Source organism: Podarcis tiliguerta, assembly GCF_965153285.1.
Source record: "Podarcis tiliguerta genome assembly, chromosome: 10".
In the NCBI taxonomy this organism is placed as follows: Eukaryota; Metazoa; Chordata; class Lepidosauria; order Squamata; family Lacertidae; genus Podarcis; species Podarcis tiliguerta.
Genome location: NC_139543.1, coordinates 49,082,661 through 49,107,331, shown reverse-complemented (window position 1 = coordinate 49,107,331; position 24,671 = coordinate 49,082,661). Strand labels below are relative to the sequence as shown.

Here is a 24,671-nt window from a genome sequence, read left to right as displayed (position 1 = left end):
GCCGCCATCCCGCTGTCTCCCTATGTGGTTTAGAGGCTGACGGCGGGGAGATGCGTGCTTCTCCCCGCCGCCAGCCCCGCAAGCTCCGGGGACAGCGAGGAGGCGCGGCGCGTCTTCCCCCTGTCCCCGGACCTGACGTGAAGGCTGGCGGCGGGGAGAAGAGCGCTTCTCCCCGCTGCGTGCCCCACAAGCTCCGGGGACAGGGGGGAGGCGCGGCGCGTCTTCCCCCTGTCCCCGGACCTGACGTGAAGGCTGGCGGCGGGGAGAAGAGCGCTTCTCCCCGCTGCCTGCCCGCAAGCTCCGGGGACAGCTGGGAGGCGCGGCGCGTCTTCCCGCTGTCCCCGGACCTGTTCTGCATGCAGGCGGTGGGGAGAAGAGCGCTTCTCCCCGCTGCCTGCCCGCAAGCTCCGGGGACAGCTGGGAGGCGCGGCGCGTCTTCCCGCTGTCCCCGGACCTGTTCTGCATGCAGGCGGTGGGGAGAAGAGCGCTTCTCCCCGCTGCCTGCCCGCAAGCTCCGGGGACAGCTGGGAGGCGCGGCGCGTCTTCCCGCTGTCCCCGGACCTGTTCTGCATGCAGGCGGTGGGGAGAAGAGCGCTTCTCCCCGCTGCCTGCCCGCAAGCTCCGGGGACAGCTGGGAGGCGCGGCGCGTCTTCCCGCTGTCCCCGGACCTGTTCTGCATGCAGGCGGTGGGGAGAAGAGCGCTTCTCCCCGCTGCCTGCCCGCAAGCTCCGGGGACAGCTGGGAGGCGCGGCGCGTCTTCCCGCTGTCCCCGGACCTGTTCTGCATGCAGGCGGTGGGGAGAAGAGCGCTTCTCCCCGCTGCCTGCCCGCAAGCTCCGGGGACAGCGGGGAGGCGCGGCGCGTCTTCCCCCTGTCCCCGGACCTGACCTGAAGGCTGGCGGCGGGGAGAAGAGCGCTTCTCCCCGCTGCCTGCCCCGCAAGCTCCGGGGACAGGGGGGAGGCGCGGCGCGTCTTCCCCCTGTCCCCGGACCTGACGTGAAGGCTGGCGGCGGGGAGAAGAGCGCTTCTCCCCGCTGCCTGCCCCACAAGCTCCGGGGACAGGGGGGAGGCGCGGCGCGTCTTCCCCCTGTCCCCGGACCTGACGTGAAGGCTGGCGGCGGGGAGAAGAGCGCTTCTCCCCGCTGCCTGCCCCGCAAGCTCCGGGGACAGCTGGGAGGCGCGGCGCATCTTCCCGCTGTCCCCGGACCTGTTCTGCATGCAGGCGGTGGGGAGAAGAGCGCTTCTCCCCGCTGCCTGCCCGCAAGCTCCGGGGACAGCTGGGAGGCGCGGCGCGTCTTCCCGCTGTCCCCGGACCTGTTCTGCATGCAGGCGGTGGGGAGAAGAGCGCTTCTCCCCGCTGCCTGCCCGCAAGCTCCGGGGACAGCTGGGAGGCGCGGCGCGTCTTCCCGCTGTCCCCGGACCTGTTCTGCATGCAGGCGGTGGGGAGAAGAGCGCTTCTCCCCGCTGCCTGCCCGCAAGCTCCGGGGACAGCTGGGAGGCGCGGCGCGTCTTCCCGCTGTCCCCGGACCTGTTCTGCATGCAGGCGGTGGGGAGAAGAGCGCTTCTCCCCGCTGCCTGCCCGCAAGCTCCGGGGACAGCTGGGAGGCGCGGCGCGTCTTCCCGCTGTCCCCGGACCTGTTCTGCATGCAGGCGGTGGGGAGAAGAGCGCTTCTCCCCGCTGCCTGCCCGCAAGCTCCGGGGACAGCTGGGAGGCGCGGCGCGTCTTCCCCCTGTCCCCGGACCTGACGTGAAGGCTGGCGGCGGGGAGAAAAGCGCTTCTCCCCGCTGCCTGCCCCACAAGCTCCCGGGACAGTGGGGAGGCGCGGCGAGTCTTCCCCCTGTCCCCGGACCTGATGTGAAGGCTGGCGGTGGGGAGAAAAGCGCTTCTCCCCGCTCCTGGCCCCACAAGCGCCTGAGGGGGAAATAAAATTTTTTTTCTTTATTTCCCCCCCAAAAAACATGGTGCGTCCTATGGGCCGGTGCGTCCTATGGGGCGAAAAATACGGTACTTACCAGCATCCAAAGCTGGTCAAAGGAAGAGAAAAAGGAACAGGAAGTACTATGTGCTCCTTCCTCTCCAGGAGAGGAGGGGAAATGACATCACACAGAACCCTCTCTACCAATTGTATTTTTATGGTCTGAGTAGCTGCCTATCAGCAAGACAGCACTGTGTTATTAGCTCTTTCTCATGAATTTGTTAGGCTTGGCTGCTAATCTTCCACAAAACCAGGGTGGTTTTTTCAGTCAGCTGGAACTCACTGGAGCTCAGCCCTGCCCCTCTCAGGTGGGTGTCATTGCTATTATAAGAGAACAAGAGAGGCATTTGCGGTGAGTTCAGGCACCTCTTTTTCTAGAAAAATAGCATTGCACAAAACTGACAGTCAATACTACCCCTTGGCCTGGTTAAAAGGAATAAGGCAGACACGTGTGGCGGGGCAAACTGTGGCTGGTGGGGAGCTGCCCCCTTTGCCCCAGTGGGCCGGCCTCCATTGCTGATATTCAGATAAGAGATTATTGTCTGAAAAAGAATAAATTTTTTTTTCAGGCAAGAAGACTAGAATTCCCCAGGTGACAGGAAGGATTGGAGGAAAGGAAGGGACACATTCGGAAGGAAGTCAACTATATTAGCAGGGAAAATATATCCATTGTTCTCCCCCTCCATGGTGTTTTTTTTTAACTGCATTTTAAAAAATGACGCGTGCCTCTGAACAATGTGCTTCGTGTGTCTTTTTCAGGAATTGAAGCTGGCCAGGGACAGCATTGCTCTGAGGAGCTGCCCCTGGCAAACTCTTATGTAAAACAGAGGGTAGTCTGGTTTATTTTCCACCAGGAGCATTGTTATGGCTTTGAATTTTAAAATTAAAGTTTCTCCAGGGTGGGGCAGGGGGAACCCAAACTGGAACACAGAAGGATGTGAGGTGGGGGCTTCTTCAAATATGAAGCAGGAGATTATGGGAAGATTGGTTTGCCTGGAATCTGAACCGTTTAGGTTTGTTACTTTAGGTTGCAGGGTGCACATGGATCGATCCAAATGAATGCCACTTCTCCAAATTTATTATTTATTTCATCCCTAACCTTAACTACCAAGACCACGCATAACTCTTAAGAAAACGGTTATCATTTCTCGGGGGTGTGGGGGAATCTGTATCTTCCCTCGGAGACATCCCTGGAGGTAATTTTTCTTATTGCTGATAGTTATCAGAAAGTTCTAATGCACGTGTTTTTTAATGGAAAGGAGGCCATGTGCTTCTCACTGAAGATCTTGTCTATTTCTGGTCTGGTAACCATTAACGGAAGAGCTATGAGCTCCAGCCTGAGGATTCCATGGAAGCAGGATGTGACTGTTTTCAAAAGACAAGTGCTTGGGGTTCTGACTTTCATTTGATGTTTTCTGAAACCAGAAAACAATTGGAAAATATTCTAATCCAGTTTATGCTGTAATAGGATTGGAGTTATTTTTGCTCTGATCTCTGATCAAGGGTTTTCCAGCTCCCCCATCTTCCAGCTTCCTTGACATGTTCTCATTTATCTGACTCTCAGAGTATAAAGGGAACAGGCACTGATCGATCATTATCACCAACTATTATATTTTCCCTTCCACTAAACTGCTGATACAAGAGTGAAATAACAAGTTTTACCCTGCTTTTAATGTGTGTAGTACTTAATAATAATAATAATAATAATAATAATAATAATAATAATAATAATTTATTTGTACCCCGCCCATCTGGCTGGGTTTCCCCAGCCACACTGGGCAGCTTCCATAGAAACCAAAAATACACTAAAATATCACACATTAAAAACTTCTCTGAACAGGGCTGCCTTAAGATGTCTTCTGAATGTCAGGTAGTTGTTTATCGCTTTGACATCTGATGGGAGGGCATTCCACAGGGCGGGCGCCACTACCGAGAAGGCCCTCTGCCTGGTTCCCTGTAGCTTTGCTTCTCGCAATGAGGGAACCGCCAGAAGGCCCTCGGCGCTGGACCTCAGCGTCCGGGCAGAACGATGGGGGTGGAGACGCTCCTTCAGGCACACTTTATAAGAAACTGCCTTTATTCCTATGATGGGCTAGAGAATCTGTGGCTCTCCGTATGTTGATGGACTACATATCCCATTGGTCATATTGGCTGGGGCTGATGGGAGTTGTAGTCAAACAACAGCTGGAGGGCCTATTAGCTCATGGGTCAGAAGGGATTTGAAGCTCAACATTCCCTACAAGCAAGGATGGGGAGCCAGCGGGGAACCAACCTCTAGGGCTTGGTGGACTACCACTCCCATCAGCTTCAGCCGGTATGAGCAGTGAGGATGAGAATTGCAGTTCTGCAGCATCTGTAAAGTTTCTGATTTCTCACCCCTGCCTTTAAAGGACTGCAGTGAAGGCCATAACGCTGTCATTGCCGTAAATCTTAAATATGGTGATAGCTTCCTTCCCAAGTTTTCAAAATGGAAAATGTTACTCTTGCTGAATAAGACACTTACATTTTTCATTTTGTAAACTTGGGAAGGAAACTTGTGATGCACTTCCTCTTTTTTTACCGCTAAATAAGTTTCCAGTGTGGTGTAGCGGAGAGCCAGTATGGTGTAGTGGTTAAGAGCGATAGTCTCGTAATCTGCATCTATATATAAAAATGACTGCATGCAAATCTGTGTCCCTTTTTTTTGCGATGCAACCCACCTTTTTTGTTTTTTGCCAATGCATAACTGACACCCCTAATTAGGCTGCATGTATAACCTTAGAACTCTACATGCATACATGTTTGGCATGCATAATGCTCCACGTTTGCTCCAGTTTAAGGATTTAAGGTCCCAGACCTAAGGCAGTGAGGACAGGGAATAACAAGCTACCGAATGGCCCTTTGGATCTGCTGATTACAAGGCAGCTGAGCTCCTTTTGTTCCTGTTTAGGATGAAAAGACTTCTGTGTTAACGTTACGGCAGTCTCTGAGCCCAAATTGTTTTTCTGCATCATTAAAAAAAGAAGCCCAAACCAACAGTTTGGTGCTTAGCATAATCCCCCGTAATGATCAGTGGCAGCTAAGCATGCAGCTTGCAAGATGACAATTAGAAAGTTCAAAATTATCACTTTTATGTTCTACTCTAGGAAGGAAGGGGCAAAGGATATTGTTTGTGGGTGGCAAAAGCCCTGTAATAAAAATATGTGCAACTTATTTTTGGCTTCTAGCAAGTAAAAAAATAAAAAATCATAACACCTTTTTTGTTCCTTTGCATGGAGACCAGCATGGCTCATGTGTGGTGACCAGAAAAATGTGCCATCTAGCCCTTAGAACTGGTTCGTTCAGGAATGTTAGCAGTAAAGGAGAAGTCATATGAAGGGGCAGTTGGGTCTTGGCCTCCAAGCAGTGTAAAAGATGGAAGATAGCCATCTGTATCTGAAGCACAGGAGCAGCACTGGGTCATTTTGCTGCCCGAGACTGACCAACCAATGAATCTCACCACCATGCTGGAGTCAAGGTACATACTACCAAAGGCCAGCCAAGTTATCTTGACACCTGAGGCACTCTTCTTCTCTTAAATTTTTATAGCACCCTTGTAGCGAGCATTGCTTGGGAATTCTAATAAACCATTAAAAAAAAATCAGTGGTTTGGAAATCAGCAGTTAAAATCAGTGCAGTTTTGAAATATTCTACCTGCCATCTTGATTTCTAACGGCGTCTCATCATATCCAAGCACAGACAAAAAAAAAAAAAAACATTCCTTGATCTCAGGTACCTCTATGTAAAATTTGGTTGTGACAGCTTAAGGGGTATCCAAATTCAGAGAACAGAAGGCCAGACAGACAGCTTTCCAAAATATATAGATTTGCCTTGTGCCGTTGGGTCATATAATTATATCATACTTGAAACATACCAGGCCATAACATAGCACATTTCTTCCCTCCATTTATTTCTCAGCACCTCATCATATTTTCTTTTTTGCATTGAAGCTAAACTCGTGGCTGGTTAAGTTTTAAAAACTGCTTTGAGGATGCTAGCAGCTTTGGGTCTCCGCCATGCCTTAACACATCACCGGAAAAGGACAAAGGGAAAGAAATACCAGCTACAAACCAGGCTCTCGCTCTCTCTTTAATGGAAGGTTTCCGGCTGAAGCCTCGCACACATGTTAATACATGCTTGAGGCAGGCTCTCTCTTTGAAGAGAGCAGGGAGCTAGTTAAGCATATTTATAATATAGAAGAACAAAGGCAACAGTGCAGCTGCCTTTGCCAAGGAGGAGTAAGTGCACACTCCTAAAAAGGACTGTGCAGAAGGACCACCAGCTTAGAGGCAGGTGGTATGTGGGATTGGGAGAGTGTCTAGGATGGCCTGACCTGTGGAAAAATATCCCCTTGAAGAGCTGGAACGGAGGGAAGGGGCACACAGTGGACACACCAACAGAATTGCTTTCTTCCCTTTCTCAGAATACAGGCTTGAGATCAGCCACAGTAAGGGACAACTGTTCAGAAAGCTGTTGGGAAGTGCTTCTTTACTGCAGCGGTCAGGAGTATTGGGATCTACTGGAGATTAAGGCTTTCCAACTGGCAACAATTCCAGCAGTTATTTAACAACTTGCAAGAGGGCCATTTTTTGTTCTTGCTGAACTAGGCTGTTGGAACCCCTATCTGTAATAACTCACATATAGATTTGTTTTTCATATTCATTTGACATATGGATCACGGGGTGCAGTAAGCCTTGGCCCCCATAGCTATCATTTGGCATCTGGTTTTCTTCCCTCCTGAGCTACAGTTTGCACTTGGCTTTGGTTGATTGGTAGACTTCAAGTCTCTAGCAAAGGCAAACACACACGAAAGAGGTCCCACAAGCCTGAAGTCTGTTCAGTCCTATTTTACACAATGCACGATTCTCCGCAGAACTATCATGTAGGTCCTACATTTGGGGGCCCTGAAGCTTGAACTGATATAGGGGCCCCTTCGCAACCAGCAACAAGGTCTGGAACAAGGTCTTCAGTGGGGTTGTTCCACAACAGATCACCACTTAAAAAACAAAAAACAACAACTGCTCCATGGCACAATGGGTAAGTGCATCTGGATGTTAACCAGAAGGTTGGTGGTTCAAGCCCGCCCAGGGTCAGCTGTGATTCCAAGGGATTGAATTAGTTGCCCCTTTAGGTCCCTTCCAACTTCACAATATAATGATTCCATGATCTCAGATTTTGATTAAAATGGATATACAGGCATGCCTCGGGTTGAAGTAGCTTCGGGTTGAGCGTTTTCGGGTTGCGCTCCGCGGCAACCCAGAAGTAACGGAACGTGTTACTTCCGGGTTTCACCACTCGCGCATGTGCAGACGCTCAAAATGACGTCACGCGCATGCGCAGAAGCGGCAAATCGTGGCGCGGGTTGCGTTTGCTTCAGGATGCAAACAGGGCTCTGGAATGGATCTCGTTCGCATCCAGAGGTACCACTGTACTGGATTACCTCACGTCAAAGTCACTGGTGTGAATAAATATTTCCTATACCTCAGTTTTCAAGTTTTCTGCAGTATGCATGAGTAAAGTCACTCCTGGGGACCCACCAGGATTAGGGGCTGTGAAGCTAAACTTTTTAGTTTCATTGTGCATCCGCCCCTGCCTACAATGGATCCTCACCTCCTGCTAAGAGCGCTCCTGTGTAGAGTTCCAACCAGCCATGCCATCCTGTAGTAGTAGACTGTTTAATCTCCATTTTCCTGCTCTCATTTCCCTTTTGCAATGGAGCCTTAGCGTTAGTCCTGAGCAACCTCAATCCCTGTAGCAGACAGCAAGTTGAGCCACCAGTGCCATCTCTGCCAGGAGGAATAGGTGGAAGTCAGCGCAATGCAAACGCACCAGGGGGAGCTGTAATCGGATCTGTTTAAAAACCCATCTAATTCATCACTTTGGGATGCAAGCTTGTAGGGCAAGCAGGCTAGGCGCCAGTGTCACAGAATTGTAGATCTGAAAGGGACCCCAAGGGTCATCTAGTCCAACCCCCTGCAAGACAGGATTTTTTTTGCCCAATGTGGGGCTTGAACTCACGACCCAGAGATTAAGAGTCTCATGCTCTACCATCTGAGCTATCCCAGCAGATATGTATTTATGGTTTACTGCAAAGGTGGTGAACAGTTTTTTCAGCCCAAGAGCCACCTTCCCTTCTACATAACCTTCTGGGGGCCACATGCCAGCGCTGGGCAGAGCTGGAGGCAAAAGGGGACCAAGCAATGAATGTGCATTTCACTTCTGCCCAGCAGGCTAGTTGATTCACACTGACCCCTGCTTCCCTATCCTCCATCCAGGAAAGGAGGAGGTATCGCCAGACTTCAAGAACGTATTCCAGCCAGGTGAAAGCAGGGCCGACAAAGGGTGTAACTCAGGAAGGTGTGTGGCCTGGGGAGAGGCCCAACGGCCAGATAAAAAGCCACACTTGGTCCCTGGCCCCAGGGTCTCCCATCCCCAGAGAATGGACAGGATATGTAAGTCTTAGTGAAGATATCGCACTAGCGTAGGGCAGAACTGCTTTCACCAAGTTGTCAGCGTGCCACATTTGCTAGGCTTCTTCTGCCTTCTTAAGTATGAGAATGTGCTCAACGCCACTCTTAAATAGTAGTGCTAAGCCAACATAAGGGGTGAGGCAATTCAGCTCGCACGTGAGTCATCCTAGTTCCCTGGAGGGTAGATTTTATATAGCCATTACAACCATTTTGTTGTTGTTTTGGCCTGCGTTTCAGCAATATTGCATTTTATTACCCCCTTTTAAGTTAATTCCAAGTCACTGCTGACATCAGCAAGCATCAGTTAGAACAATCTTTTCCAGAGGAATCCACAGAACAAGAAAGGGCCAGGTTGGATTCTTTACCAAGCGGCTTGTTTCAAGCTCTCATAGAGAAGTTACTCCACAGCTTCTGCATTTCTTACGTTTCCCTTTAGCTAGATGCCCCCTATTGACTGTAGTTGGATTTACACCATTTAGCTGGGGGAAAGTCACAGTGAAATCCTACACAGGTCTACACCCCACTGAGCACACTGGAACTTGCTTAAATATAAACAAGTATAGCATTGCAATCTCAGATAAGTAAAATGCAAAGAGGTGATTTGCAAAGTTCAAGGTTAACTATTTTTCCACAGCATCTGAGGTAAGTGTGAGGATCACCAGGTTACTCAAGCAAGACTTCCATCTTATCTCTAAATTAAATGTAATTTTCTTTACATGAAATATAAATAATGACACTTTGCAGTGACTTTCTTGCATTCTCTGTTTATTTGTCAGTTTTGAGACCTCTCTAGAAAATCACTTCCAGAATGTCAATAAAATTCAAACAATGACTTTGCAAATCATGCTTATTGTGGAATAGAGCAGCCATCACTGTTACTTCATGAGAGGATGGCAATAGCGTTTTCAAAATCTAACCATCCAGCAGATCAAGTATAGGAGCACTTTAATGTAAACAGAAAACAGCAGCACCAGAAGGGGGGAAATAACCTATGCTGGTCCTGCTGAAATCATCCTAATCTGTACCCAAACAGAGGTAACTTTGCTGCTTCCCCACCCATCTGCAATGTGCATGTGCGAACAGCAGCCCATGAGATGAGGAGTTAACAATTCCCCTTTTTACATAGTAATCCAGTTCACACATAAAGGAAAGTCAAACCATGGTGAGAACATGTGAGTATTCCCAGGGAGGAGACCACCAACATATGTCTCTACTCCTGCTGTGAGCTAAACCATGGTTTGGGCTTAGCATGTCACCTGAACCTAGGATCATGCTTTGTCTCCTTTAGACAAACCATGAGCTGTAAACCCAAGAATGAACCCCGGTTGCAGCTTGTGGTTTATGTGAAGCGAGACAAACCACAAGCTTGTGTACAGACAACACTAAGCCATGCCCAAGTTTAGCTCACAGCAGCAGGACTTGGAGGAAGGAGTGAAGTGGCTTCAATCTCCTCTCTGGGAACCCACATTTTTGTGGTAAGTGGTTTAGCTTTGCATTTTATGTGCACAGCTAACTGACATGCTCCTTTGCAGTTTTAAAGAGTAATCTAAAGCTTTACTCATTGAAAAGTAGCAAGACTGCTGGGTAAGTTCTCCAGCTTGCTGCTTTAAGAGGCAGTGTTCTTTACCTTTTGAATGACCCGGTGCAGTGGAAGACAGGACTTACGTACCTCAAATGGTTGCTCAGCTTATGTTTCTCATTTCTCTAGTGCTAGGACACAATCTGTCCATGCCAAAGCAATTATAGCTTCTATAGCATCTGGATGCCCTGATTCATGAGGGACATCAAGGGAAAGTTGGCTTCTCTTCAAGGAATACCAACTTTCTCTAACAAAGTTTTCCAAGTGAGCTGTAATCAGGGATTCCAGGAAACATACATACACAGAGAACCTGCTGTACCAAGTGAATCATGGGCAACACAGCTTGTGCAAACCTACCACCCCTCATTCAACAGAACCACCATGCTAGTGCACTTATGGGAGCAACTATCTGATCATAGACTTTTAAAGTAGAGTACTTGTGACAGTAGTCATGCCACATAGATGAATGATATTGTTCAGGCTTTATTGCAACTCACAGTGCAAAAGAAGATTCCCTTTCTATCTCCAATAGTACAGATTGGTACATTATAAAGGAGATCAAACAACTCATGTCAGGAGAAAAATACAAAAACAACCAAGTGAGAACAGTAGTATTTGTACTTGGTCTACACCAGAGAAAGCCTCCTTGCAGATTGGTGGCTATCAAATCAACATTGGTCAGAATCTCACCATGAAGGGCACAGATAATTTATTAAGAGTGAAGAATATTCTGAACAAGGTTGCTTTTAGATTCTGCTAAAAGAAATTCACCCAATTTTAGACACCACTCTAGAAATGAAGGGCTATGTCTCTTGATTTAGCTCCTCTTAGCAAAGAGAGCCCCTCACCCCCAGGCACAAACTTACTTTAATGAGTTCTAACATAGAGTCTGTGTCAGTTTGTATTCTAGATGGAAACAACCTTCAAGCACTCTGGTGGGAAAAGGTCTTCAGCAAGAACAGTGCTGGCCAGTTCAGGGAAAGACTTCCTTAGCCTTTGATCACTGCTATGGGTCTCAGTTTAATGGCTTTCTTGCTGATGCCAGCTGCATGGCAGGTATTAACCACATCCGTCACATTCTTGTAAGATTCAGGTGCCTGGGATAAATGAGACATAAAAGAGAGTTAAGAATATGTTTTGAGGCCTTTTTCTATTATTAATAATAATAATAATAATATATGAATTTCTATTCCACATCATTCAAAAAGCTACCAGGCAGCTTGCAATACATGAGGCTCTCAATACATGCATACATTCATAAGATCAATGCAATGTTAGAATAAAAATCATTTTAACAATGGGATTTAATTTCAAAAATCATCTAAGCAAAATCACTTAGGCTTTCCTAAGTAATCAGTAATCTCAGATAAACTCTCCAAAATGTGTGCTTAAAAGAGTAATGCCTTCCTTTGATTTCTTAAGACTTGGGTTAAGTGGATGTTCTTAAAGAATAATTAAGCAAGATTGGTGCTACCACTGAAAAGGCTCTTCCTCAAAAAAAAAAAGGGAGCCTTCAGCAGATCCCATATTACCAAACTTAAAAAGACAGGAGAACTTACACAAGGAGAGCACCTATTTCCCCCCATTATTGTTTATGAAAGACTATATTAAGTCCTTTTGAACAGGTGTACTGTAAACCATCCTGTGATTGTCCGATGAAGGGTGGTATAGAAATGTAGTAGTAGTAATAACAACAATAATTTTCAACAAGCTTCCCTCAATGTTTAGGGAAAAAACTGTTTTTGGGGCATCAGAAGAAATTACTAAAATGAAATGTACAACTTTCGCTTGCCTTTCAGACTCTATTAGTGATACAAAAGGAATGTTCTGAACAACAATATGGGACACTGGATGTTCCCAAATGAGGGAAGGGGAGAGAAGAGGAAACCATTTTAGCCTGGAAGAGGTTTAAGGTTCCTAGAATAGCAGAGTCCAATAAAGTGTTGTGTCCCCTTGTTGCTGGCAGACATTAATACTTCACCAGGAAAGGAAGCTCACTCCAGAAGTAAATTCCCACAAAGCAGTTTATAAATCACTTACTTCTTCCATAACCAGTTTGGGGGATGCAACCCGGATTGCAATCCCCATGTCCGCCAGCTTGTCCAATACGTCCTGGAAATCCAAGTTGCGCCGAGATTTTGCACGTGACAATGCACGGCCCTAAAAACGACAATCACTGTTTCAGTTACTGCCATATACCCTTCAGGGAAAATAAGACACTGACAACAGGCATCCAGAAAGTGTCAACTAAATAGGTCCCTGGCCATTTTGTGCTAATGAATGCAACAAGCCCAACAACTTTTAGGCCTGCATATCTTTGTGTGCCTCCTTCAGAAGAGATCCAGAGGGTTGCAACATGAGAACAGGCCTTTCCATGGTCTGAAAACTGCAACAACCATAGTTCACACATATGCACATCTATTGAAAGGTATGAGGAACTTGGATACTGAAAAGGTGGTCACACATGAAGTGATTTTTTTTTATACCCTTGCTGTTACCATCTTCGGTTAGAGAAAGAAAATGTCCTATGCAATTCAAATGAAGTCAATGTACATTTTAATTATTGGAGATTAAACAAGCAGCGTTTATAGATAGGATTCTTGCAAATGTTGCACCTTAGTCCTACAGGCATATCACTGAGCAAAACATACTGTATTTTTCGCTCTATAAGGCGCACCAGACCATAAGACGCACCTAGCTTATGGAGGAGGAAAACAAGAAAGAAAAAAAATTCTGAATCCCAGAAGCCAGTCACTGACGGGCTGCCCTTCTCCCTCCTCAGGGAAAAGCCCCCAACAGCTGCACACACTCTCCGTGCGCTTTTTAAAGGGAGCACTGAGCAGAGCCTGGGATGCATACATTTTTAGGAAGGGAAATGTGCGTCTGATGGAGCGAAAAATACGGTAAATGGGAAGTGAGGAAGCACTTGAGTAAGAGCAGTGATGGGCAAAGTAAATCTGGATCTACCAGTATATCACTGGGTGTTTGAAATCTACTTGCTAAATCTACTGCCTGACTTCCAGCTATTGTTCTCCTGCTGGAAGTATTTCATTGGAAGCATATGGGTTCTGTTGATGGAACTTGGGGTTCTGGTAATAAACAAAATATATCCCACCCCCAAGCTAGATGAAAGTTGAAAGTTGCTTTGTTACTCACCGCTCCATGGCAGGTGGTACCAAAGGTTTCAGTCATGCCTTGTTCGGTACCAGTAAGGACATAGCTACAAGTTCCCATTGTTCCACCAATCAGGACAGGCTGGCCAGTCAGCTGCAGAGGCAAAAGAAGGGTGCAGAATCAAGATGACACATCGCCTCAAGCTGTAAGCATATGCTTCTCAGCAAGGGTCCACTGAAGGTCACTACTGATCCACTCAGGGTCAAGCTTCCATAGTGAATCAAGGAAATGTCAGACAGGAGACATGCAAAATTTGACCAATCGGGATGTTTTGATTGCAATACAGCAGTACAGCAGACATTGAGAAGTATAAGTCTTGAAGGTTGTATGGTTGCATGAAAAGGAATAAGGTAGAAAAGTGCACCAACACTATTGTAGGAACATGAGCTGTTAAGTGTGGAAGTCCACGAGGAGTAACAAATATACTATTTGCAGGACCTGTCGGCATTGGCAAGAAAGAAAAGAGCAACAAATTCGTACCTGGTAATCAACCGCAATGAGGGGGTGGTGAGGAGGGAAAGCTCTGGTTGTTCCTTTCCGGTGCACCAGCAGGGTCCGTTCTTTTCCATCCACCACATGCTGCTCTACTTTGGCAATGTTGTGAGATACATCATAGATCACATGCAGATCCAGATCATCAGGGGTGGTATTGAAGACTTTAGCAAAAGCCTAGAAAACATTATAGACATAAGGAGCAGTCCTCTGCATTAAAAAATAAAATAAAAAAAAATTAGGGCTGGTGAGAGCCCAAGTCATCTGATGAACACATAACTTATGGCTGTTACCATGATGGCAGTGGTGGAACCACACCTCCAGCATCTACTCTCCGCAGTGCCCTCACATTGCTCTACTGAATGTAACTCAGCAGTTTAAAGTTCAAGGGGAAAGTCCATTTTTCTCCCAAGAAAGACAAAACTCATTAATGGGGCCCAGCCCCATTCATACATCCCGTTTATGAGGAAGATTACAAGGCACTGCACCACCAATCCACAAGCCAGTTAAGCCAACCTCTTCCTACCAACGTGGAGTGATATGGATTAACTTCTGGACCAAAATAATTTAATCGTTCCAGAAATGTTACCCAGGTGTCAATCAATCAGAATGCAGCTGAATAGATCCCACTGGGGCTTAAAGAGACGGAAGTGAACAAGTTCATGCTCTTTCTTTGCACCTGTCTGGTGAGGAAAGTCATGGAAGAACGATTGACCCATGCATAGTTTCCAGCTGCTGCCATTCCCTTCAAGTAGTCCTGTCCCTCCTGGGAAGCAATCCTGGCACATGCCAGCTGGCGGTCGTTCACTATGATCTTGTCTCGTTTCATAGCTTTTTCCATAGCCACTAGGGCATCTGTAAAAGGGGTGGGGAGGGGGGAAAGAGAGACAAAAAGCAAATTCAGTGTACGTCTCCAATAAGCCCATCAGAACTAGCACACCCAGAAACTGGACGTATCTGAGGCTCCCACAAATCCCAATAACATGCATGAAGATTGGAAGGAAATAACCCATAAAGCAGTAATTGGAGTCTGTGGATACCTGCAAGAAGGGGGGAAAGTTTCAAGGGCAAAGAAGAAGAAAGGAAAAAAAGCCTAGATACCTGTAGCTACTTGGTGGCCAAGGCCTCTGCTGCCACTGTGGATCATCACACAAACTTGGCCCTTGTGGTCTATGCCCATCTTCTTGGCAGCATATTCGTTAAAAATTTCATCTACAACTTGGATCTCAGCATAATGGTTTCCTGCTCCCAAAGTCCCCAGCTGTCGAATAAAACAAGAAAGCTTAGCAGATACTGAAATGGGAAGCAAAATGGAAGACAACTGGTTTCCCTTAGAAAGGTTGAGGCAATGGCCTGCCAGTCTTTGATGCCATGCGGCATCTCGCTAGAGGAAGAGATACTGCTGAGTGTTACAGTTTACTGAACTGTAAAATATTTGCCTCAGTTTAGAACTGTGGGAATATAAATTTCCTTGTTGTGTTCACACTAGAAAGCCCATGTAGTCAATGCCCAGGGCTTATCTTCATCTGCAGCCAGACACCTCTGCAAAGCTCAAACCCAGGGCATTGATAACATGGCCTCTATTGATCAGATGCTGAGGAAGGGTTAATGTATCTGTACATGGAGGCTTCAATTTTTAGCTATTATCCTCCTACTTGATATTTCTTGTTGCTGTTTGTTTCATAAGTTAATCATATATTGGACAATGTAAAAATTGACCATTTTTTTTAACATGGCAGCTCAAAGATGCGGAACTTGTTGCCTTCAGATTATTGTGGGACTCTTAACTCCCATCAGCTCTAGCCAGCATGGCCAGGGATGAAGGGAATTACATTTCAACAGGATCTGGAGCAGCATAGGTTTCTCATCCTTGTCCTAACAAAGCAACATGCCAAGACATTGGTTTTCAGGAAATTCCTTGAGCTTCCTCAGAATTGAATGATACTTGAACATAGATTCTGCCCTCCCTGGCTACCAGCAAGTCCAGCACCTTTAGTCAGTGTAAGTTGTTTTAAACTGTTTTTAATATTGTGTCTTAATTGCTGTAACCCCCTGTGGGATATTGTGATAGCAATAGCAATAATAATAAACCTCTCATCAAGACTTATTTTTTCCTTGCATATTCTCACTCTGCTAAAATGTACCCAAGAAGTTAGCATGAAGTTCTAAGTAGTAATGCAACGTCATTTCAGAAGACCAATTACCTGGGGCAAACCCCTTTTCTTAGCCCTCGCAGAAACTTTATTTGGATCAGCTTGCAGCATCCTCCCATATTCTTCACAGTGTTCTTTATCCTCAGCCCAGGCATAGCCTTCTCGGAGGGACCAATCTACCCCCATCTCCAGAGCCTCCTCTAAATCCCTGGGGCAACAGAGAGAGAGAGAGAGAGAGAGAGAGAGAGAGAGAGAGAGAGATTGACTTCTAGTAATTGACACAACGGATTGCTATTGTTGTACTGATTAAATAAGAAAAACAATCCTGAACTTTTGTAGATATCCAGATTTTTGTTGTTGCTCTCAGTTAAATCATTTCAGACTGCTGACTGTGGATTCTTACTGTGTATTTTCGCTATATACATTGTGATTTTGGTTAAGGGTTGCTATTTTTAAAAAGCCAATTAAAAAAATACAGGGCCGAATTAACGATGACATGTGGCTCTTTATTTCCTACTACAATATGGCTAGATACCTGACCATCAAGGTACAGTTAGGGCTTATTAAATTTATACATTGCTTCCCACACAAAAAGACAAGGGTGGAGGAAAGACACCCTTCCAGTACGGAGATGCTGCTGGAGAAAGGATAGTTAACACTTACTTGGCGTTCATAGGAATGACACCCTTGGACCCCACACCAACAGGAATGTGGTCAAACATGGCCTGAGCAAGCTGCTCCTTCACAGGTTGGACATCACTCTCATCAAGATTGGTGCGCAAGAGCCGCACGCCACAGTTAATGTCGAATCCGACACCACCTGCATGAGTAGAAGAAATACAAATGCACCCTTCAAAATTCATACATGCAATTGCAGAACCGACTCATCACCACAATCAAATGTTCTTCAAGAGAAGTTATAGTTAAATATTTTTCAGCAAATGTCCCCTGACTTGGACAAGTAAAACATCAACCCCTCAGTTTTGTTAGTCAGAAGGAACACAACTAATCTGCACTGGTTTGGAAGGCACAGATTACAAAAAGATAGCACTTCATGGAACTTCTGCTCAAGGAGCCTCGATATGCAGAATTCATAAGGGTTATTTTATTATTAAAAACAAATATACCCTTCTTACTCTAAAACAAGCATTCCTAAATTGTATTTGTTTTAAGTTTGCTTCAGGGTGGATGTCTTCATTGCTACAATATATTACAGTTAATAGTGTCCTAGGCATGGATTTCAGAGAGTCCAGTGAGACAATAACTGTAAGTTAATTGAAAATTTACATATTCATCTGCAATGTACCTCCAATATGAATGAGTACAGTGGTACCTCCGGTTGTGGACGGGATCTGTTCCGGAGCTCCTGTCGGATCCCAAGGTTTCCGCAACTGGAGGGACTGCTTCTGCGTGCGCATGCACATGCGGCAGTAGACCGCTTCTACGAATGCGTGCACAGCAAAAACCTGGAAATATACTTCTGGGTTTGCTGCTTACGTATCCCGAAGTTTACGTAAGTGGAAGGATACGTAAGCAGAGGTACGACTGTACTGTGAAACACATTTTGTTTTCCCATCTGGTTTTGATACATTGCATAGATCTGCAGAATAAGGGTTCTCTCCCTGCACAGAGAACATCACATTCAAACTGCTCATACCTGGTGATACCACTGCTTCTGGGTCATTCATATCAAAGGCAGCCATGTTACCAATGGCAAACCCATAGCCTGAGTGGACATCCGGAAGTCCTATAGATCTCTGAAATTCATTTTAAAAATAAACCAAAGAAAGACAATCAGTCATAAGAGGTGAACAAATGATGATTCTATGACAGCATGGACTCAAGTTCTACTTGCCCTGCCACAGTCACTGCAAAATGGACATTTCTTTTAAAAATCCTTTGATCCTAGCCAAAAACTCAGTAGATTCATGAAGGGCAGCTCACAAATGTAGAAATTGGCCAGAATAAGTTGCATGTAGGCCGCCTTCAAAAGTAAGTGGTGAATGTAAACAACTGTCATCTTGCCCTGGATTGCTGGTGTTTAAATGTCAGGAAATTGTTGTGATGGGTGAATTTAATGAAGGATGAATTATTTCAAAATTATTTTGGGAATAATTAATAGGGCAATGCTACAAATGCTGAAAACACATATGGGGCTTCTATTTTGAAACAATGGGTCAACAGGATATAGGGACAACTCTTTAAAATTACTCACATGAACAATGCCAGGCAGTGCAGCTACATTTCCGATTTGTTTCATGGCTGGGAGGAAGCCACCAGCTCCTAAAAAAGATGGATGATGAGAAGCACAATCATCCCCCTTTCATACAAATTTGTGGTTGATGACATCACACCATTACATCAACTTTCCTTTAAATTTGCATGACCATGTTACACAGGTGAAAACTTCACTGTGAAGCACATCTACTTAGAGCTGTCATAAGACAAGCTGTGACCAAGAACACAGATGTTTCAAAGCCAAGATTAAGGGGTATTTGGTTTCATTTCAGTGCAGTTAAGATCCCTTTTTCAGACCAGAAAGTACTAGCTTAAATTAAGCAATCAAAATTATGCAGCATGTTCTACTTCTAAATGAAGCCTAAGTCTTAAAATAAGTTGTGTTTCACCATAGTCTGACAAGTGGCAGATTAATTATAGAGGGAACATTTTCATGAAGGCTTATAATATTTTTCATCAATTAAGAATCGCTCTTTGGTGCCTGAACATATAGGCAGTCCTAAACTCTAAATGCATTGGTTGAATCTATGTGAATTCTGGATTCATCAAAAGTGAATCTGGAGCTATGATTCCACACACAACAAACCAGTGAGATAGGGTGACAACAACACATACTAACCTCCACCTCTGCAGGAATTTCTTAACTCTTCAAACATTAACTTCTCTAAAGGATCATTCACGTAGAAGACACCTTCCACCTACAGACGGAAGAATGAGGAAAAAGGGAAACAAAATGCATCAGTTCTTACATAAGGCCAGTGACAAAGATTTACCATTCAAGCAGAAGCTGGAATGTAGCTGCATCTAAGCAGGCTACAAGGCTTAGCCACAATTAGGGAAACTTTAGACACTTCTAGTAAAGGTTTCTAGACAGCATCTTAAAAAGCAGACACATCACCTTGCCAACAAAGATCCGTATAGTTAAAGCCATGGTTTGCCCAGTAGTGATGTATGGAAGTGAGAGCTGGACCATAAAGAAGGCTGATCGCCAAAGAATTGATGCTTTTGAATTATGGTGCTGGAGGAGACTCTTGAGAGTCTCATGGACTGCAAGAAGATCAAACGCATCCATTCTTAAGGAAATTAGCCCTGAGTGCTCACTGGAAGGACAGATTGTGAAGCTGAGGCTCCAATACTTTGGCCACTTCATGAGAAGAGAGGACTCCCTGGAAAAGACCCTGATGTTGGGAAAGATTGAGGGCACAAGGAGAAGGGGACGACAGAGGACGAGATGGTTGGACAGTGTTCTCGAAGCTACAAACATGAGTCTGACCAAACTGCGGGAGACAGTGGAAGACAGAAGTGCCTGGTGTGCTCTGGTCCATGGGGTCACGAAGAGTAGGACACGACTAAACGACTAAACAACAAAGTAAAGGTTTAGATGGACTAAAACTAGGAATATAATAAGCTTGGCTGAATACTTGTTACAAAAGCTGTTGAGTTTCAGTAAGAATTTCACATATCTTGAATCATGGAACAAAATGTATCTTCTGACCCATGAATGACACCAATGCTGTAGTTAGCAATCTTCAGTTAGAGATCAAAAGTGAGAACTTCCTTGAGCAGTCCTAGAGACTCTCATCTAGTTGTGACAAAATGAGAGGTAGTTTCTCAGAAGTACCTGAAGCCCTAAACATTTCTAAAATACAGTTTCCTTCTTATGGGGCAATCTGGGAAAGTCTGTATCTTGGCTCTAGGCCACAGAAGCATCCCAGACCACTTCTGAGAACATGAAAGAAGCCAAGACCCAAATACTGACTGCTGGTAGCCCTTTTTAACGCGGCAAGAATACAGCAACACCCAGCAGTGATGGAAACCTGCTTCAAGAGGCATTTTTTTAAAAAAGATTTTATCATGCATATAAAATTTTACTTTCAAGCGGTTTTAAAACCAGTTAAATACCACATTCATCTCACTAGAGAAAGGTTTCAGCAGTGCTTTAACACTCCACATGCATAAGTAGTGCAATCATAATGCTACTAATAATCCGAATGTAGCATAAACTAACTTCAAACCGGGATTTGACACTTAATGTACTGAAGGATGATGTACGTCAGAAGGCCCAACCAGGTACGGAAAGCAGTTGGCAATGCGGTACTTAAATCTTGAGGGAGCGGCATTCTCCACATGCGTGGGGGAAGTTTTAACCATTACAGTGGTACCTCGGGTTAAGTACTTAATTCGTTCTGGAGGTCCGTTCTTAACCTGAAGCAACACTTTAGCTAATGGGGCCTCCCGCTGCTGCCGCGCCGCCGGAGCACGATTTTTGTTCTCATCCTGAAGCAAAGTTCTTAACCCGAAGTACTATTTCTGGAGCGTCTGTAACCTGAGGTACCACTGTACTTCGCGCGTTCCTCCACTTCAGCAATAAAGGCGAGCCTGGGGGGAGGGGGCTAAGCACCGGCTCAGACTGAACCCGCCCCTACGTGCCTGTCCACACACAGACCCCCACCGTCCTCCGACCCACTCACGTTCATGTTGGGCACGAAGCCCTTCTTGATACGCCAGCAGTGCTTGTCCAGCTTGTCCAGGTACTGCAGCTCATCGTTGTAGCTTCGGCTCATGGCGGCGGCGATTCCAAGCGAGCTCCGCTCTCTGCTGTGGCTCCGTGTCACTGAATTCCGCCAACAGCGCGCGCACGCTCCTCTTCAGCGCCGCTACGGAAGCCGAGAAGGCCGCGCGCAGCCTCCCTCAGGCAGAAGCTGAGGAGGACTAAAGGATTGGACGGCGCCCGCAGAGGCACAAACTTCGTTCGCCTTTCGCGAACCAACCAGTTGCTTTCTTCTTCTTTTTTCTCTACCTCCTTTGCAGCGCCGCCTAGTGTCGAAAACGGGACAGCGCGATGAATTAAGCTGGTTGTGGAAGGGACCGCGCTTGTTGTGGGTCATATATCAAAAGAACGGAAGATCATCAGAGCAGCCAAGGGTTTTCTTGAGCCGCTTTAAAGGCTGCAGTTCTTTTTTTTAATAATATTTTATTAAGATTTTCACATAAGAAAAAAGAAAAATACAAAAATAAAAACAAATAAAAACAGTTCAATTTTCATAATGTTTCTTGCATTTGCTTATTTCCCGGACCTCCCCACACCTCCCCTCTCTGTATTCCAGTTCAATTATTTATTCAGCAAATCCCTTCCCTCTACCTTATCCTTATCTTGATCTTTATATATTATACCTTTAGTTTTTCGTCTATTAACCTTCCATTTTTCCGTATTCCTTCATCCCATTATTACTAATAACCCTTTAACATCAATCCAACATCATTCTAACATTCATTAATTTTATAGTATTTCTGTAAATAGTCTTTAAATTTCTTCCAATCTTCTTCCACCAACTCTTCTCCCTGATTTCGGATTCTGCCAGTCATTTCCCCCAACTCCATATAGTCCATCACCTTCATCTGCCATTCTTCCAAAGTGGGTAATTCTTGTGTCTTCCAGTACTTCACGATGAGTATTCTTGCTGCTGTTGTAGCGTACATAAAGAAAGTTCTATCCTTCTTCAACACCAATTGGCCGACCACGCCCAGGAGAAAGGCCTCTGGTTTCTTTGGAAAGGTATATTTAAACACCTTTTTCATTTCATTATAGATCATCTCCCAGAATGTAAAGGCTGCAGTTCTTAATCCTGCTTTCCTGGTGAGTAAGCCCCTTCATGGATCACTGCCTTGCCGTGGCGAAGGGGCTTGAATAACTCAGAGAAGCTATGACCTATGCCGTGCAGGGCCACCCAAGATGGACAGGTCATAGTGGAGAGTTTTGACCAAACGTGATCCACCTGGAGCAGGAACCGGCAAGCCACTCCAGTATCCCTGCCAAGAAAACTCCATGGACAAAGACAACAGGCATATAAAAGTTGTGCCTGGCGTGCTCTGGTCCATGGAGTCGGACACGACTAAACGACTAAACAACAACAACAAAGCCCCACTGGATTCAGCAGGGCTTGCTTCTGAGTAGACATGGTTAGGGCTGCGCTGTAGCACATTTTTTTAAGGCATGAGATGTTTACTGCAAAAGATGGATGGACAAAACCTTTGGAACCTCTCTTGTGCTTTATTGTGGGTATAATTTGCAACATATTCTTGACACAACTGTAGTATGTTAGTGGTACGTTTCTTCTGCTTAGTAGTTATGTAGGGTGGATTGGATTGGATTTGATTAAATCAATTTATATCACGATTAAATCACTAGTCAGTAAGACTTGGTTTAAATCGTTTTATTTTTTTACAGAAAAAAAAATTCTTTCTGGTATAATCTTAATATTTACAACCTGATGAAGGTTTCATTTTTGGAATAATAAATTTTCAGAGTAGTTTTTAAAGTTATATCAAAAATTGCTGATTTGGTTATACTATTATAATTATAAATTATAACTATGAAATTATTGTGAGGTTTAATAAGTTAACTGTTTATATTTGGACAACTTTTCTGCTGTACTTTATTGGAAGGAGAAAAATAATCGTTAGTAACAATTTGAACAATTTATTTAACTAAAACAATATTATAGCATACGTATGCATGTTTGTTAACTGATGTGGTTAAACGATTTTTTTAAAAAAAACTTTGTGTTTTAGCACACACAAAAAACTTAAAACAAATCCTTATTTCCTGATAAATAGCCTTTGGACTATAATGCAACTTAAATAGAAAACTATCTTTAGAAAGATTTTTCCTCCAAAAGCATTTTATTTTAAAAATCCAATTTAAATTTAAAAATTCTGATTTTTTGATTTTTTTAAAAAAAATCATTGATTTTTATCCACCCTGTAGTTTCGTGATCCTTCTTCAATGCTCCCCTCATTATTGCTGTCCAGAGGGACATAGCCTGTATGGATCAAACTATTATGCAGGCATGAAGTTTTGAATACTAAAATAACCCTACTTTTTCAATAAGTATAATGCTAAAGTGGGATTATGCGGGGGGGGGGGGCATTAAAGGCAGGTTCCAAGAGACTAGGACAAGTTTCCCATTACAAACAACACCTGGTGATGCTTCAGAGAACCCATAACTTCACTAATATCTTTTAACAGGCTCTTATTAGTTTGAATACCTAATCATTTAGGTCTTAACACAGTCCTTGCAAAGGGCATTAAGATACACATTTGTATAATTTTTAAATTTGTTTTTATTCTGAAAAAGTACAATACAAAATTGCATATAAAATCGTCTGTAAAAGATCAATATGTAACAGTATACTGACATTCTAAGAAACCTCTCTTTCATTCCTTCAATTACTCAGTAATGAATGTAATGTCTACGGCATCCTTGAATCAATTCTCAATTCACTCTTGATGTAACGCACAACTGTGTTCAAAGGCTCCCACCATCTGCTTTGCATGCAGAAGGTTCAATGACTGACATCTCCAGGTTGGGCTGGGAATGTCCTCTTTCTGACACCCTGGAGAGCCTCTGATAGTATTAAGCTAGATGTGCCAATGGTCTCACTATGTATATGGCAACTTCCTATGTTCCTTGTCTGCATTCCTTTCTGAATGGTTTGGTGGCCCGTTAACAGATATTACTTCACCTGTTCGATGTTTTTCAAAGGTACTTTTACACACACACACACACACACAGGCGACCACACAGAATGTTTTCAATCATTATCATTCACTTTCTTGTTACATCTTCCCTCTTGAAACAGAACAGAAGAAATTTTGAGGTTTCATGCATCTATAATGAAAAGGCCTTCAGAATCTGCTTGGTCTCCTTCTTCATCATACTCCAGGTCGGTGGAAATCAGCAAATAGCCCTGAGAAGATATACAAACATTTATTTGAAGTTGCTACAAGCTGCAGCTTGCTAATGGCTTGGCCATGGCTAATACACCTTCAGAGTTATTGTGAACTGAATGTTAGACATACATTGTCATTTAACAGAAAGAGAGTAAGTGCTGCTGATGTGTGTGGCATGGATGTCAATAAAGTGGAAGGATGTGCTTTGTAGATTGCTCTGAGAGGGAGAAAATATATTAAAAAGCCAGTTGTCAGTTGTTAAGCCATGCTGAGCCAAACAGATCAGGTGCGGTGGTAGATGTTGCCCTTCCATCTACTGCTTGCAGTCCCTTCCCTCTTGGCTACGTCTCCCCTAACTTGTATGGTCCAAGTGAAACCTGAAAGTTTGCAGGAGTCGAAAAAGACTTCTATTAAACACACAAAGGTCTATAATCAATGTTTAGTTTAGCTGGGATTACTGGTTGCTCAGAAAGTATTCTAGGGTTCTTGTGAAGATACCGTCATGAAGAAACTAAGAAATTCTCTTTAGGTTATGCGATGATCAAATGTATCTTTGGAGAGAAACAATGTAAAACAGCTAATCAGCTAACAAGAGTGGAGAAGTCAAGATGTAAATATGGTGGTCATCAGAAACTGTTGATCAGGATTTTTGCTAATAATATACTGCTTATTTGGTAATTATTGCTTTTAGTGTGTATTGCTTGTTTCCTTACAGTTCATATGGATTTTAAAATACAAATTATGAACATTGACTTGTTTACACCAGGATACCAACAAATACAAAAACACAGGAAAGTGTTTGTCTTTCCTCCACAATGAGTCACTTTGAAAAATGCTG

At 44.6% G+C, this 24,671-nt stretch overlaps 2 protein-coding genes and 1 long non-coding RNA gene across 4 annotated transcripts in view; 1 reads left to right on the top strand and 2 right to left on the bottom strand.

The window, feature by feature from the left end:
• Positions 1 to 9,211: 9,211 nt before the first annotated feature.
• Positions 9,212 to 20,813, bottom strand: RTCB (RNA 2',3'-cyclic phosphate and 5'-OH ligase). Its single transcript, XM_083401120.1, has 12 exons — positions 20,571 to 20,813; positions 18,719 to 18,797; positions 18,077 to 18,144; positions 17,519 to 17,618; positions 16,525 to 16,681; positions 15,913 to 16,069; positions 14,810 to 14,969; positions 14,388 to 14,563; positions 13,697 to 13,885; positions 13,199 to 13,309; positions 12,083 to 12,202; positions 9,212 to 11,139 (listed from the first exon to the last, which is right to left on the bottom strand). The coding sequence occupies exons 1-12, from the start codon at positions 20,661 to 20,663 to the stop codon at positions 11,032 to 11,034; spliced, it is 1,518 nt and encodes a 505-aa protein (XP_083257246.1). The 5' UTR covers positions 20,664 to 20,813; the 3' UTR covers positions 9,212 to 11,031.
• Positions 20,812 to 24,671, top strand: part of LOC310658792 — a 14,397-nt gene continuing 10,537 nt past the window's right edge. The window contains exons 1-3 of the long non-coding RNA XR_014502499.1: positions 20,812 to 21,046; positions 21,710 to 21,736; positions 23,743 to 23,826. This is a non-coding gene — a long non-coding RNA (uncharacterized lncRNA). The remainder of the gene's footprint in view (positions 21,047 to 21,709; positions 21,737 to 23,742; positions 23,827 to 24,671) is intronic.
• Positions 23,200 to 24,671, bottom strand: part of BPIFC (BPI fold containing family C) — a 21,537-nt gene continuing 20,065 nt past the window's right edge. For both annotated transcript variants that reach the window (XM_083401121.1, XM_083401122.1), the window contains exon 17: positions 23,200 to 23,850. In XM_083401121.1, coding sequence (XP_083257247.1) covers positions 23,764 to 23,850 — 87 coding nt within the window. In that variant the 3' untranslated portion in view covers positions 23,200 to 23,763. The remainder of the gene's footprint in view (positions 23,851 to 24,671) is intronic.